This window comes from Epinephelus fuscoguttatus, linkage group LG7, assembly GCF_011397635.1.
Source record: "Epinephelus fuscoguttatus linkage group LG7, E.fuscoguttatus.final_Chr_v1".
In the NCBI taxonomy this organism is placed as follows: Eukaryota; Metazoa; Chordata; class Actinopteri; order Perciformes; family Serranidae; genus Epinephelus; species Epinephelus fuscoguttatus.
The window spans coordinates 31224782-31242144 of NC_064758.1; the positions used below are offsets into that span (position 1 = coordinate 31224782).

Sequence of the window (17363 nt, forward strand, 5' to 3'; positions counted from 1 at the left end):
AGCGTCTACTGTGGTTGCTGAGAGCTGAAAAATGTTGCACACATCCCTGTCACTTTTTAACCAGCCGTCCAATCACAGTGGAGGAGGGGCGGGACAAGTAGCCTACAACATAGACTATCCATTACATTTTACATGTTACAAGTGCTGAACAACAACAACAGCAATGAAGGAAAAGTATGTTAATACACTGTAGACTGTTTCCTCACCCACAAAATCCCATGAACCCACACAGACTAGTAATCACGCAGATCATCAGGGATTAATAATACAATATAGTACATGGGATTTATTGTTTTGTTTTTGATTTTTACTGTGGTTTTTAATTGGGTGTCAAGAATCGTGGAATTTCACTGGTATTGGTATCAACTGCTAAATTTCTGATATTGTGATATACCTATGAGAGTCGCTCTTCTCATCTGACTCTCCGATAGAAGATTAATCGGCGTATTTCCCAAAATGTTGAACTATTCCTTCAAACCAAAACTACCTGCATGGTTCAATACCAGTAGAGGTGATTTTGTAGTTTGGATGAACCGACCCTTCAGCACAGCTGCTGTGCGGGTGCTTTGTAAGCGCCAGAGAGAGGCTTTACAGTCAGATGCATTCCTGTGAGTTCCAGGCTGTTACATATCCAGTATAAATCTCTGGTCCATGATGCCCAGCGAAGCATGAGGTGGAACCCAGCACTACAGTTTACGGGTGCAGAGGGCAAGCATGTTTGATGGCTGCAGTGAGAGGGAGAGAAAGAGGTCAACGAAGCTGCTGTGAGTATAATCTGAGACCTCTCCGTGGCCCTCGAGCTAGAGAACGCAGAAAAGTTTGGTCTGACCACAGGTCTTAAATGTAAAGACTCTTCTTCCTGTGGTTACTGCCTTTACTTGCGCACAGGCTCAAAGGCACATGTACGTGATCGTGTACACACACACACACACACACACACACTCGTGGTGAGTTAATGATCGTTAAGTGTGAGTAAGTTATAGCATGAAACTCCGCTGACCCTTTCCCAGGGAGCCAGTGCTGTCAGGGCCTACAGCAGTACAAATACATCACACAGGCATGATGTCATCAGTAGTCGCCAGTGGGCAGGATGTTTCCTAACGTGGTAATCGCCCTACTGTGGGTAGTCACCCGGTACCCAAGAGATCAAACCCTCTCTGCTCTTTATAGGATAAACATCTTGAGCAATCTGTCCCTTCCTTGCACTCCGTTTTTCTTCCTCTCGCTCCTTTTAACGCTCGGAAACTATGACTTACTTGTTCCCAGTACTGTGCTTAAAACATTGTTGAAGTAAGAGCAACAGAAAGAGACAGATCATTATGGTGCATCAGTCAAATTTTGCATGACTCTATGTAGTGCTGCAGTCCCCTTCATTTACTTCCAGATGAAGTGACCTGACCCTCATTTGACTTACTGCTTTTCTAGTCACTGGTTTGGGGAATCAGGTGTGTTGTTGGAGTTAATGGACTCTACAGGGATGCAGAGTGAGGTGCAGATAATGGTTGCACAGTTATCTCAAGAGAACTGAAGGTGGGATTAGAGGAAGGGGGGGAGCTTAAGCTGTTGGTTGAGAGAAGTGAGAGGGGTGCCAGGGGTGAGATCTCCCCCCTGCGGAGCAGCGGAAGCGTGCAAGGCGGTACTGAGGGGTGTGAGGGTGCCGAACAGACGCTTGGGCTAATTCGAGCCGTCAGCTTTGGCCGCTGCTGCTCCGGAGCTTGAGGTGTCGGAGAAGTGTCTTTAGGTCTACTGGCCCGGCAGGAGAGGGGGAGAGGAGGGAGAAAGGAGGGGAGAAGGAAGGGAGGGACATGCAAGAGGAGACACAAAGATTTTAAAGGCTGGTGATGTTCTGTATTTTTGTTATTGTCAACAAATCCCCTGACACTAAAACCATCAGTGCATTTGTCCATATCTGAACACGCTCACACAGCACACAGGAGGAAATAGTGTATTTGTCAGGGCTGAATATCTGACTGTTCATTCATTGGGTAGCTATATGATTTTCAGTTCTGGGATTAGGATATTCTCCATTTAAAAAGGTCCAATAAAGAACACGTAATAAATATAAATCTTAATGTTTCCCATACACTGATTTATATCATGCCAAGATATCAACTTCGACTGCTACATATTGATTTACTAGTTTTTGGAGTTCTGCTCTGCGCCGGGAAGGTTGATGAGACTCCGCCTGCACATGCAAAGTGACAGGGTTAACTGTTAGCGTCACACAGCTAACTGTAACTAACTGTTAATGCGGGGTTAACGAGGGGTCGAGACAATTTTGTGTTGGTGAGAGTCATGGATATATAAAGAGAACAGGTTACAGCGTCGGAGGTTGCGCCCTGTTCATATCTGTGAAAGTTGCTCAGTTGTGCATGATGCCATAAAATTCGACTCCCATGTGCCTCTGCATTGTTGGGCCTGTAGAGCAAGCACACAAGAGACTTTCACTTGTCAAGCACGTAACCTACAGTTTACCTATCCGCTACCTTGCATTGGGATAATATAGTTAAATCGTTCGGCTCTTGTAGAATTTACAAATGCTATCGGACCAAATGGATCAAATCCTGATAGTGAAACGAGTCATTTCATGGTGTTAATGATGCTCAGATAAATGAATCCCCTGATTAACAGACTTGTCTTTCACAGTGATAGTCTCTGGGAAATAGTCGTTTTGGGTTCCATGGCATCACGTGACAAAGTTGTAATTCCAGCGTGTGGTCACTGTGTCAGTTTTTCTTTAAAGTCTGGTGCCAAATCTTTGGGCTTGGCATTATTTGGGACAATTAGATGTCTTTGTGTTGGATGTTAGCCGCAGCTTTCTGTGTAAGCCTGTACTTACCAGACAGACGTTGAACTGACCGTTCGCCGAGTGGAGTGTGGCAAGGGAACTGCTGTGTCTAATCTGTGTTAACAGAAACACTGAATCTCACAACTACAAATCTCAAATCTTGGAGCTAGTGTGCTGTTTCTGAGCATCTGTGCTACTGTTTCCCAGCTTTGTGGGCGTTGTTTCATTGTCTGTTATTATGTCACAAAAATTGCATGATATGACCTTGTGTAACCAGATGCATTGAGACTAAGATGTGCATACAACACACCAAGGTTTTTGGAAAATGTTTCTTATCGTAATTGTCAAAAGCTTTGAACAGTCGCTGTTGATTACTACTGAAACACTGGAGCCCAAAAAAAGAGTGTATGGCTCCAGGCCTAGAGTTTGTTAGGGACTATTTTCAGCTGCGAGTATTTACAGTGGCAGGATGATGTGTGTTGGATAGACTCACAATAAACTGCTGTGCTACTATTCATTGTAATAAAGGAACATGTAACCTTTGATAAGTTTTAAATAGTTTTTGGCAAGAGAAATATGCTTAAGTATATCCAGCTTTGGCTACACAAATGATATTTGGTAAATGATACGGTAAATGAAATGAAACTGAGAGATCATAGCTGTAAAAAGTGAACCTTAAATCACAGCTGATCATTCTCTGGATAAAGATCAGAGTTTTTGGCTGTTAGCAGGCTGTCAGTAGAGGACGTGATAAGGAAGCCCTACGCCTTGTTGGGAAGCATAAATCTTGAAAGATGCTAACACAGTGTTCATACCATAGCAACTCTGGTTGCCAGGTGCACGGAAGGTTTGGAGGTGGGAGAAGACGTTATCATCCCGACATCTCTGATGTGTGCTGCTGCGCACGTGTGTGGCCCGCACAAGTCAAATGATGTGGGATGACTGTGCATCCTCAGCAGTTTGTATAAAAAGCAAATAAGACGTCGGACCAAATGATAAAAGCAGCTCACTGTGTACGTGTATGTTTATGTGCTGGTGTGTGTTTGTCTCTTTGCATGTGTGTGTTGTTGCATCTCTAATTATGGATTACAGAAACCCATAATGATTGTGTTACCGTGCTGTGACGCACAAGACCGTTCGCTTCACAGGAAACACTTTGTGATAGTTGTGTGTGTGTGAGAGGAGCAGCAGCCGACTTCCTCAGAATGAAGGGCTCATAAGCCATGAGAGGGTGTGTTCCCCATGTTTGTGGTGTGCGTATGTTTGCGACACAGGTGGGGTGATGGCTACTCACTTCCTCCCAGAGGAAGTCATAAATGCACCCGCTTGGCTTTGACTGTGCCTCTTCCCCTCATCTAATGACTGCCATACTGCTGTAATGGCCTGTAAGAGACAGAGAAAGAAACACAGAGACAAAGACACGGGCTAAAGCTACACTCTGTAGGCTGCTCTCATTTTCTCTTACATGAAATTCGTGCACTGAGGAGTGGAAATGGAAAGCAGTGCAAGAGAAATAGTTAGTGTGGGAGTTTCACAGCAGCATCCAGCTGTTCTCACGAGCGGAGATAAAGAGCTTTTACAGTGAAGGGGCGGGCGGCTGCTCCGGAGGCTAAAGAACAGGTCTGGCTTTCTCCCCAGAGGGAGTGCACCTGCACTGGGCTGCAGGAGGAGGGAGAGGTCCCTGGTGTGGTGGAAGAAAAAACAGGCCCTGGAGCAGAGAGATGTGAAGGAGAAATAAAAATGTGCAAAAGGGCAACAACACACGAAGTAATTGGATCGATGAAAATAAAAACGCTAGTCCTCACTTTTGTTGAAATAAAACTCACGCTTTTTGAAGGTCCAGTGTGTAGGATGTAAGGGCATCTTTTGGCAGTAATGGTATATAATATTAATAGCGTTATTTTTGTATGTGTACAGTCACCTAAAAATAAGAATCATTGTGTTTTTGTTACTGTAGGATGAGTCCTTTATATCTACATACAAAGTGGGGCCTCTTCCACTGCCATGTTGTTCGCCCAAAACGGACAAACCAAATCACTGGCTCTAGATACATTCACGTTTTTATGCTCTCCTACATGCGTTGGACACTGGGGAAATTTCAGTTCTGCGACCTCAACGCTAGATGCCACTAAATCCTACATACTTTGACGGGTCAGAAGCCCAAAAGGTTGCAACCACTGGGCGAGAATACAGTGACATAGAGTCAGGTGGAGTGTGGAGGGCGAGTTTAGCTTCAGGTGTAGCTTTAGACTTCTGCAGCACAGATGATGTGAAATTGATAAAGGCCTACCTCCATTGTTTTCAGGAAGACTCAAACAGCTTTTCAAACCGGTCCAATGTGTGTCCGCAGCAGATCGAGGACAATGGGAGCCTAAAGCTAGGCCATCTAATGGCCAACAGAGAGCAGAGCTGTCCCTCACTGAAGAGTAATTAGATCCTTTCTTTACTCCTGCTCTGGCCAATCATCTCACAGTGCTGCCTTTGTATAATGTCCTTCAGCAACTGGGTTTAATAGAGACATAAATGAAAGGGGGTGTAGGTTAGAGAGCCCACTGGGAAAACTGCATAAGAGGGAAGAGGGGAAAAAGGGCCGAGGAGGACAAAGAGGCAGGTGTGCAGTGAAAGAAATAACTCGCACTAGCAGTGAAACATGCATAACATTTACATCATTGCGCACTTATATTACAAACAGCTGGTGCAGAGCAAGTATGCTGCCTTCAGAAATTCTTTTGAATTGTAGTGTGTGTGTGTGTGTTGTCCATAAGTGAGATGATAGCTCGGTAAAGATCCTGTTTTTTCCAACAAAAGTTGTGCCGAGTTCAGAGGCAGTCGACTTTGATAAAGGATTGTCAAGTGACAGTGGATGACTGATGGATGGCTGCTGATGAAGACAGCAGAGAGAGGTGCTGCTGGAGAGGAGTGTCCTCTGTCACCAGCTGTGATTCAGCCCTGCAGGGGCATGTGGTTGATGTACGACACCGCCAGGGCGATGCGATGATGTTGTTCCTGAGAGACGACTACAGTGCCCCTCAACAAGCAAAGACCCAGAGGCAGAGGTGGACACCTTTATGAGAGACAACCCCCAGCATCCAACACTGTGCTGTTATACGGTAAACTCGGTAAACTGTTAGCAATGTGATGCTAACAGTTAGTGGGTGAAGTGTGAGTCCTGTGTGTGTGTGGCTGGGTGGACTCTCACAGCTGTCTTTGGCACGGAGCCATAGACTGTAAAAATAATGGATTTAGCTAACATGACATCACCAATTGGCTTGTGGACTCCTGTTTTGAAGCCTCAAGTTTGGCATTTTGGCTGACACCATCTCGTTTTTTTGGAGCCAAAGGTGACAACATTTAAACAAGAGGCTGGCACTGTGGAGGAGCGAGGGGTGGATCTGAGAAGCCAAGGACACTATCGACAGACAGACTGTCATTTAAAGCAGCCTGCCTTTAATAACGCTTAACTTTAACCCCTATAGGCTGTAAACATGTTTATATCTGCTATAAAGTTGGATATTTTCATTTTTAACAGGGGGGTCTATGGGGATCGACTGGCTTCTGGAGCCAGCATTAAGTGGCCGTTCAAAGAACTGCAGCATTTGGAAGATCCATGTTGACTTCATTTTTCATACTACTTGCACGGAGCTCACACTCCAGCACCAGCAGCTACCATTAATACAGTCTGCGAGATGCCACCAAAATGCTAAAAGTATTGCTTAACTACAAAGCACTCCATTCAAACTCTAACCCTTTTTAAACAGGAATTATGCAAATTTGCAGGAAAGCCCAATCAGTCTTTTTTCAGCATTGGCAGTATAAAAACAAAATCGGGGAGTGCGGCAAAATGCCGCCTACCTACTTTTGTTTATACAGAATGTGTCTTTTTCGGGGCAATGGGGGGCGTGAGCAAGTAACAAAATGTGTAGCTCAGCGTGTGACGTAAACAGTGACGTTGGTCTGTTTAAACTAACAGGGTTCCGCCAACATGTCTACCCTACTAGGTGGAAAATTGGGCACCTCGGATCAACCCGCCAATCCAGCTCTGTGTGTCTAAACGCTTGCAGCTTGCCGGCAAAACAGACCAACATTCGCGGAAAATCTGGCAGTGTAAAAGGGGCTTATGTGTATCAAATGAAGTACTCTATTAGTATTGGCATCGGTATTTTAGATTTTTAAACATTACCCAGCCACAGTAATCCTATGCTGCTTCATCATCAGGCCAACATTTCAGTTTGTCCAATCCTTTGGTTTATGACCAAATACCTGCACTTGTTTTTAACGCTAAGTACCAGATGTTAGAATGCTGAAACACTATGCTCAGCATCAGCATGCTGGTATTTTAAGTGTGAGCATGCTGATGACAGCATTCAGTTTAAAACCCTGCTGTGCCTACAGCCTTGCAGAGCTGCTAGCATGGCTGTTGACGTAGTTTTCTTTCATGTAATCAGTTCATCTTTGGATACATGAATGTTCGGGGAGTCCGACCCCCAAACCTTAAGATTCAGTTTGCAATGACATATCAAGCACTTTATCATCTCTGGTTCTGGTAAGTGTTATATAATTAGGGGAGAGAGGGAATCTCACAATCTCTACTCTGAACTACGGTGCATAGAAAGAGGACAGGATCAAGACAAGACAAAACAACTGCCCAAAATGCCACTGGGTCAGGGTAGCTGAAGTATTGCTTTTATGGTTGTTGCAAGCTTAAAAAGCATTAAGTGTGTTTGTGTGTATGAATGTGTTTGTCTGGATGCGAGTATGTGTGGGCGGTCTCCCTGACAGTTGATAAAGAGGGAGGTGGAGGGTGAGCCAGGAGATGATGAGAGACAAGGCGCTGACCCCTGGGATGTCCTGCTGGGACATGAGAGGAGCGGGGTCAGGGGGGGCACGTCTTGGGGTTGCGGGGGGGGATTGGAAGGTTGGGATGATGGGATGAGAGAGAAGAGGGGATAGGGTACACAAAACATGGAGCCCCCAACTCATGAGAACCAGATGAAGGGCAGACTGGATGACTCTCTGGGGCTATGAGAGGAAGAGAGGGAGAAGAAAGGGGCTCATAAAGCTGTCAGAGTCCGCCTGCATCTCTCTATCATGGCTCAGTGTGCGCCAGATGCACTGCTCCTAGTGCTAGTCCTCATGAATGTTTCAATCATAAGCCAACATATGTACTGCATATCTATAGATGTTTTTAATCTGTGACTGGCCCCGAGTCTGACAAGCTATGTCAGCTCCTTGCTAACAACTGAGGGTTGATGGACTGTAGAGGAAGAATAAATAGTAGGTAATCAGAGAGAAAAGATGTTTGTTCTTGACCTCTTTTGCAGACATGTTTTGTTTCTTTTAAAGATGAAACTCAATACCACACAAAAAAACATTTACGTTTCAAATGAAGCCGCATCACCCCTCTGTGTCTCCCTGCATGTATTGTGTATCCCTGCTGATGAACGAGGGAAGAAAAGAGCTCATGTGAAAAGCAGAAACATTCCCTGCTAACTTACCATCTGTCTGATGATCCAATATTTTACTTTTTATTTGCAGTGGAGCACGATAAGGAGTTCCTGCCAGTGCGGCGGCATCACCGGGAGTTCAGATTCGACCTATCGCGGATCCCGGAGGGCGAGGCGGTCACTGCTGCCGAGTTTCGTATATACAAAGACTTCATCCACGAACGTTTCGATAACGAGACCTTCCGCATCAGCGTCTACCAGGTGTTAGAGGAACACTCTGATAGGTAAGCATGGGTTTATGGTTTAATGTTGTGCATCAACAATGTATATTTCAATATTGTAAACCAACAAGCTCGTTCACACCATAGACTGTATAAATAAGCGACGTAGCTACTGTGATGTCACCCTTGGGTAAATGGACTGCGCTTGTATAGTGCTTTTCTAGTCTTCTGGCCACTTAAAGCACCCTTACACTACATATCACATTCACCCATTCACACACAGATGGCCGAGGCTTCCATACAGGGAGCCACCTGCTACTCAGTAACCATTCACAGATTCAGAGATTTGGGGTTCAGTATCTTGTCTAAGGATGCTTTCACATGTGGACTGGAGGAGCCAGGGATTGAACTGCCAAGAGGTAGACAACCTGCTCTACCTCTGAGCCACAGCCACCCATGGGCTAGACTCTGGGTTTGTGGGCTGCCGTTTTGGCCATTGTCATCTTGGTTTTTTGGAGCCAAAACGACCGTATTTGGACGAGAGCTGTGGAGGAGCAAGGAGTGGATTTAACTCACAGATAATCTGTAACTCAAGCAGCCCTGCCCTTAAATATGTTTAACTTTGGGCCTTGGTGAAATGTAACCTGGTGAGTTATAAAAAGCTCCACCTTTCGTACAGTTGTCCTGATTGTTCACATATTCAGTGACCAAAACTGTTTTTTTTGTACCAGGCTGTAACTTGTTTATTTCTGCTGTAAAGTTGGGCATTTTAACATTGGGGTCGACTGGGATTTATTCCTTTTTGGATCCAGCCTCAAGTGGACATAGCTGACATAGTGGTCAAACCATGCAATTACAACTTCCATGGCATATGTGATGTCATGGGCCCCGACACATTTTTTCCATAGACTTACATTGTGAAAGAGAGGTCTGTAAAGGAAAAAAGGTCTGTGGATTTTTTTTTTCTTTTTTTTTTTCAGCTCCGCCTGTGCAAACACTTAAATAATCCATATTTAAATCATTACGTCGTAAAAGTTGTGAAATTTACTCATAGCTGAATACATAGTTATTTTCCTTTCATTCATGTGAATGACGCTGAGTTGTTAAGAGGTGGGGTTAAAGGGAACCCTAGTGTGCTTGCTTGAAGGGCCCAACAATGCGGGAGATCCCACTAATTTCACACCCGGAAGTATACCCAAATTGTGAAATTACAACTTCCAGGTGCTTCACATGATGCCATGGAGCCCATAACAAAATTTTCCCATAGACTTACATTGTGAGAAACACATCTGTTAATCAGAGGATGAATTTTTTGAGCATCACAATATCAGGATTTGATCCATTTGGTCTGATAGCATTTGGAAAGTCTAGAAGAGCTGCATGATTTAATTAGGTAGTGGAGGGCTAAACTGTAAGTTACGTGCTTGGCCTATGCAAGTCTCTTTTTGGTGCTTTCTCTACGGGCCACGCTGTGCAGAAGCACACAAAATTTAAACTTTTTGGCTTTAAGCGCCACTGAGCAGCTTCATAGGAACGATCAAGGCCCTGCTTCCATAGCTGTATCCAGTTCCGTTTAGGAGCTGTGCACATGCTGCATCATTTGCGCCCTCAAATTCATTGTTTTCAAGAGCAAAGATCAGCTCTGCACTCAGGATTTCTGGTAAGGAGGCTATGATATGGTGCTGGCTGTGGCCACTTAAAAACATCAGATGCAACCTGCTTCAGTGTCCTTGAAAGTTGGCACAGAGCAGGCACAAAGAGTAGCACCCAGCACCTGACCTCGCGCTTTCCAGGCATTTGAAAGATGCGGCATGTGTACGAGCCCTTATAAATCTATGTCACAGTCCGGCTGCATTCCTTATGATAAAGTTAGTTATCTGGAGGAGATGACATTTGCTGACATTTCCATTTTCTTAAATGTGAATAATTGTTTTACATCATCGGCCTTTTTCACAGCAGACACTTCAACTTGTCATAGACGGACAGCACAGTATTTACATCAGTGCTTTTTCTACTGCGATATGTGAAAATTGTGGACTAATGTTTGTAAATTAAAGTCACCTTAGGATCCGGGTATTTGATAATTGCATTTGTTATTATTTTCTTATATTTTATTGACAGGACAATTACTTAATTAGTTAAAAGATTTCATATTTATCAATGATGAATGTCAGGATTAATCGTAGTCCTTATCCAGAATCTTCTCCAATCACAGCAGGTCTTAACCGCAGCTTCTCAATGTGGCTAATCTGGGCCGGCCTGAAGGTGTATGTAACTCAGGAATGGCCCATGTCCTGCTCTCCTCGACCCCTCCTAAAGGTTTCTGTTGTCCAGAGGGAACAACACAGTCATTTATTCCTCTGCCAGGGACGGGCCTGGGTACATGAATGAACCAGAGCTCTGTGACACACTATCTGCCCAGTCAGAAAATAGGTCGGGATACATGAATGGCCACATGAAGAACAAGGGATTTTAGTCTCCGATGGTGAAAGAGTAGAAAATCCAGAGTTCAGCGTTGGACAATAGGACTGAGTTGGATATGCACTATTTCACCCGCTAATTTTCACACAGTTTTTTCCTCGTGCGCAGCTGTGTTTTTTTTTCTCCCTCTCGCTGTCTTTGGCTTTCTGGCTCTCCCACAAAATTCCAGCCAGTGATGGACTGTGTGTAGTGTATGAAAGGACCGGTCGTTTATAAAGCCATTATTGTCAATTAAGAAAATGAAGTGTTCCCCTGGGCCTCACCATCTGGAGCCCTCCCTCCCTCACTCTCTTTCTTGCTCCATCACTCTTCCTCTTCGTTTCACTCCGTCACACTCCTCCGACTCCCTCTCTCCACTCCATTACTTTGCTTCGGTCACTTAGCTTTACACCCTGTCACATGGCTTCAACCTATCTTTTGTAATTGTGCATATAATCCCTGTTGACTTGTGCTCATCTCTGACTTCATTATCTCCTGTGTCCTGTACAGGGAGTCAGACCTGTTTCTGCTGGACTCGCGGGTGATCTGGGCAGCAGAGGAGGGCTGGTTGGTGTTCGATGTTACAGCCACCAGTAACCACTGGGTCCTGAACCCTGGCAGGAACCTGGGTCTACAGCTCGCCCTGGAGAGCACAAATGGTGAGTGTCACACAGATGGGTCTGTTCCCTGGCACTTAGACAGTAAGCTGAAGATGAAGAAAACAGATCAGAAAACGACAAAAACAAAAGGTGCAAAGACAAGGTGACGAGATTAATTAACACCCTTTCTGACAGTGTAAACGAGAATTCTACAATAAATTATTAAACTTAGATTGCAAAGGTTTACTTAGTGGTAAATGGGAGCCATCTTCATTTGAATTTAAGAATTGTAAGTATCAGTTAAAGTAGCTTAACCAGTTAAAGTAGTCACCACCAGTTATCCACCAGTTTCCCTTTCTTGTGAACATGATATCTCAAGGAGATTTCTTTAAATTTTGCACAAACATCCACATGGAATCCATGATGAGCTGATTTCATTTGGTGGTCATAGGTCAAAGGTCAAGGCCACTGTGACCTTGTCTGTCTCATTCTTGTGAACATGGTATCTCAAGAACACCACGAGGGATTTATTTATTTTTTTTTCCAAATTTGGCACAGATATTCACTTGGACTCAGATTGGATTTTGGTGGTCAAAGGTCAAGGTCATTGTGACCTTGCATATGTTTCATTCTTATGAAAGCAATATCTCAAGGCGGCCTTGAGGGAGTCTCCTTAAATTTGAGCTACTGAATTGGTGAGACTAATTTTGGGTGTCCACCTTGAAACTGTGCTGATTGTGCCGATCTTCTGCGATGCCAGGGGGTCCATGTTTTCATGGACATGGATGCAAACTGTAAGTGCAACTTGACAGTTGTGCAGAGGCATACAACTGTCTAATTGACTAATGGAGACAACAATTTTTTAAACTGGTCCAGTACTAAGCAAGAGAACTTCAGCCAGCAGCCACAAAAACAGGCTGTAATCAAAGTGCATGTTCGCACTGTCAATTTACATCTACTGAAAGTGTTTGTTTTTGCCACTGACAGGGCCAGATTGTTTTTTTAAGTGTCCAACAACATTATGGAAAGGATCCCAACAGAGACAGATCCTTTTTGTTTAACTAGAAGCAGCCCCAAAATCACTATCGCCAAACCCACCAGACTCCATTTGAATAAACAGTCATTTAAGCATGTATGGAGTCAGAATATTTTCACATCTAACTGGATGAATCAGAGGTTATATTTCAACCAAACCAGAGATGGTGATTGTTGGAACAGTGGAGAGATGAAGTAATACACCTTTTATGAGTTTTATTCTGTTTCTCTCAGCTTTAAATTAAGTGCGCTTTACGATGGTAAAACTGGTGTTCATTTAAATAGAATCTGTTGGATTCGGCTGTTTGTGTACAGCAAAAAGGATCTTACTCTATGACAACAAGGTCTATCTCTGGCAAAAAAAAAAACCCACTTTAAGTGAACGTAAATTTACGGTGCACAAATGCCCCAACTGGTTACGTTATAGCCGGTTTTCGCCACTGCTGGCTGCATCACTCTTGCTCAGTACTGGACCAGTTTCAAAAATAAGTGACTTGTGATAGACACATAAACATAAGAAAATACGGTCCAGGTTAAAATACCAGAGGTACCCTTTAAAATCTTGCTTATTCTTACTCTGATTACATTTTAAAGTATCCCTTAGTGGAAACTGGTTGATAGCTGGTGGTAACTACTTTAACTGAATCAGCTAAAAAACATGTGAAAATAAGGCCCAGGTAAAATAATACTGAAGTTACTCGGAACTACGGAAAAACTGCAAAATAAAGCGTAAAACGTAATGCTAGATTTGTGTAGCGATAGCATTTATAGAAGCTTACAAGTAAATGCAACAAGTTAACTCTGTTCTTGAGGTCAAACAAATCCAAATTAACTGTGTGTGTCACTGTAATGTGGAGTTGATATTGTTGGATTTCTAACAAACATCCAAATTACATCATGTATTGACATCATGGCTGTTCTCTCACACGCCAAAGAATCTGTTGAATTCATTCTGCGTGTGTACACAGCAAAGATAAATCAAACCCTGCTCCTCATCATTCATCATCAGTCATTCATCCCCGTCTCCATCCGTCATACCCTCAGCATCATTAGCAGGCATGCAGAAAATACACCGTGTTATCAAAAGGATAACATCTCAGCAGCAGTTTGTCATCACAAGGCTCGGATGTTAGTCAGTGCAGAACTTTATCAGCAAACAGTGTGAAGTACAAGAGTGTGTTTGAGAATATTATCTCTTACAGGATGGCAGGATGTTACATGTTAGCTGAGGAAAACAGACACTGTACTGCTTTCATGTCGGGGAGAGGAGTGCTGGAGAGGCTGTATCCATGAGTGTGTGTTTGTGTATGAAGGGTTATGGGTGAGCATGCACAGACAGGCACACGGGACATCCCGTCGCCAGCGGCGACCAGAAGCCTTGATTTACCACATAACGGCGATCAGACACACATTCTTCTATGTGAGAAGTAGATAGACACTGCAGGAGAGCACATGCACGAGCATGCACAAACACACCCACACAGACACGCACTCACGCACAAGGAGAGAGGCTTTGATGTTCAGTGCTACATTTGTTCTTGGCATTTCAGAGGTGGAGAAGGGATGAGAAAAAGGGAAAGGAATTCACAGAGGAAAATCTCATTTGTAAAACAGACAAAAGTGTTTGCAGCGAGCAAAGGGACGACCACACACATGCAAAATAAACTCTAAACACCGGCACACCAAGTGGGCACACATTTATTTGATTTCCAAAGCATTCCTTTTCTCCTCTCACATCACCTTGTTTGAATAAAATCTAGATTTCTGTGATGCCAACACCTGTTGTGCTGCTCTCTCTGTCTCCCCCTACAGGAGAGAGCATCAACCCTCGTGTGGCCGGGCTGATTGGTCGCAGTGGGCCTCAGAATAAACAGCCCTTCATGGTGGCCTTCTTCAAAGCCACTGAGGTGCACCTGCGAAGCATCCGTTCAGCGCAAGGGGGGGCCAAGCAGCGTAACCCCAACCGCTCCAAAGGGACAAAGAGCCAAGAGGCGCTGCGAGTGGCCAATGTTGCAGGTAAACACACAATGTGTGTGTGCATGTGTGTGTGCGTGTTGTATATAGTCTACACTGATGTATGCGGTTGTGTTGTTCTTTTGTTGGCTGAGCAAGGAATCGATGGAATGGGCCGCAGATGACTGGTCGGACCATATGTGAATTCTCCAAACATACAGTGTGCACTCATTGGCATGCAAACACATGTATCCACAAATACACAACACATCCGGACTGACAAAAGTATGCCATTGGAGCTGATGTGATTGTTGCAGGACAAAACAAGCGATGCATACTCGGGGCCTTTGTTTTAGAGGTGTGAGCGGGCTGTGTTTATGTGAAGCGCTGAAACATTAGACTGTAATGCCTGAGCTTCAAATATCCCTCTGCTGTCTTTGTTTATTTACACAAGCATTACATAGCAGTCGGGGCCAAGTTCCCTGCATGGAGGTAAGGCAGCGCAGGCTTTTATGGCAGAACACATCTGCGGTGTGCTGTGGGGCAACCAGGGCCACAACACATGGACCAAATGGGCCTGTTTGGAACTTTGGATACCAGCGGTCTTTAACTGGATGATGAGAACCAGTCGCTCATGATCATTTCCAATGTGAACCACTCTCAGGAACTAATGTACCACAGAGCCCCAGAGGTCACCAGAGGAAGCGAGAGAGATACCATTAGATAGAAAACAGACGATTCTTTTTTTTTTTTTTTTTTTTAACACGTGGATTGGGGTAAAAGGGGGAAAGAAATGTTGAAATGAGTGAAGAGAAAGGAAAGAGAGTAAGTTATGAAACAAGGGGCGAGCCTGCTCTGTGTGCACATCTGTTCCATCCAGTGGAAACTCAAAGCCCAGCACAGTGACCTCTGAGCAGGGTGGCCCATTCATTTGAAACAATTACCAAACTGCTGCTGTATCTGGAGGTGATTTCCTTCAGCCATTGTTTAAACGTTGATGTTTTGTATGAGGATTCTGTTTAGCTCTGTTCTTTATCATCTCTGTCTAATTGGGGTCTGAATGCAGTAAATAGTCACTCTCGTAGCTGGATGGCATAATAGCGCATGTGTTGAAGTATAATCTCTCTGTGTGTATGTCTTCTTCCTCAGAGAACAGCAGTACTGATCAGAAGCAGGCGTGTAAGAAGCATGAGCTCTACGTCAGCTTCAGAGACTTGGGGTGGCAGGTACGGAAAACATTCCTCTCCCAGATAGCCCAAAAGTGCTCGCCCCGACAGAGGCCTAAATCAGACACTCCAGGTTGCAGGTCTCATCCCAGAATCCTGATAAATGACACGCTAGATTCAGCTCACATAATACTTTAGCCCAAGGGTATGATTTCCACAGGGGACAAGTCCATCACACTCTTATAGTGTCAGCCTGATGCTCTCACTAAAATCTCTCTGAACTGTGTCCTTTTACTCTCTCACTTTGAGTCAGTTTCATTTGTAACCATACGTGTGAGCTTAAAGGGACAGTTCACCTGCAAAATGATTCTTCATGTATCAGTTACCCACGGCATCATATGTTAAATCCGAAAGAAAACTTTGTTGTTGTTTTTTTGCACGCCTCCAGGATCCAAAAACGGCCAACGTTCTTCATGAATTAAAGTCATAGGGGTCCACGTTTACCAAAAGCAAAACGATTTCAAAGCATGAGCATGCACCTGCGTATGAGCTCCACCTGAGCAGAGTTACAAGGCACGTGCGCCACTCTGGCATACATGAGACTGTTTGTAGTGACACGTTTCAAATCATACTTTCTTAGCACTGTCGAGTTATTTTGGTTTTCAGACTCAATGCCTGCCTAAACTCGACCCGGCATAGAGGACGACAGAGGGCGCTGAACAACTCCATTCATTTTTCCTTTTCTTAATGAAGCAGTTGGTTTCCACACAAAGAAACAGTCAATAATATGTTGATAACTTTAAAGAAAACACCATAAAATCATGTTGATTAAATCAGTCAGTTCAATCAGTAGAATTAGTTCACTGAAACCTCTTATGTTCATCCCTTTAGCTAACTCAATAAACTATTAATCATAATCAGACATCGTGTGTTCACAAGAACAAACTCATAATTGAATCATGTCAACTTAAACCTTTAAATGATATATACACCACTGATCTATATATTCTGCTATCAAGCTAATCAAATGACAACTCAACACAACTCAGACATAAACCACAAACACATGAAATGTTAGGCTAAATAAGGTGAACAAATATTTTTAACCTGATGAGACGCCATCACACAAACCCAAAAAATAACCTGCGCCGCAGTGAATGAATAAGTGAAACTACTAATGGATTGCTCACTTTCCCTAATAAGCATCACATCTCACAAACATATATTTTACTTGTGCAGATCAAATTAATTATTACCAATCCAAAGCATAAATACCAGTAGCGTCTCTGCAGTCATCTAAGCATTGATGCGTCAAACATTTCCCTGGCTCTCAGCCCCCCCCCCCTCCTCTCTCTCTCTCTCTCTCTCTCTCTCTCTCTCTGTCTCTCTACCTGCATGCCAGGGGCCTGAGTTGCCACACCTATTCAATTAATATCCTCCACGCTGCCCTCTTGTGCTACTTAATTTAATCAAAACACAACAAAAGCATGAAAAGAAAGATAAAAAAAACCCCATCCATTAACTCATGACTTAATAAGCACAAAAGCACGTGTTTGGGAAGAATGTTTGCGTTTTTCAGATTTTATTTTACAATTTTAGGTAAAGCGGTTGGTAATCGATATACGAATAGTCATTTTGTGGGATTCTTTGAGATTTTCTTTTTGTTATTTAGGCATTCACTGTACAATTTTAACCGG

At 43.8% G+C, this 17363-nt stretch overlaps 1 protein-coding gene across 1 annotated transcript in view; it reads left to right on the forward strand.

Moving 5' to 3' along the window:
- Positions 1-17363, forward strand: part of bmp7b (bone morphogenetic protein 7b) — a 34352-nt gene that overhangs the window by 12457 nt on the left and 4532 nt on the right. Inside the window, exons 2-5 of the mRNA XM_049582015.1 lie at positions 8324-8516; positions 11424-11572; positions 14360-14563; positions 15650-15726. Coding sequence (XP_049437972.1) covers positions 8324-8516; positions 11424-11572; positions 14360-14563; positions 15650-15726 — 623 coding nt within the window. The remainder of the gene's footprint in view (positions 1-8323; positions 8517-11423; positions 11573-14359; positions 14564-15649; positions 15727-17363) is intronic.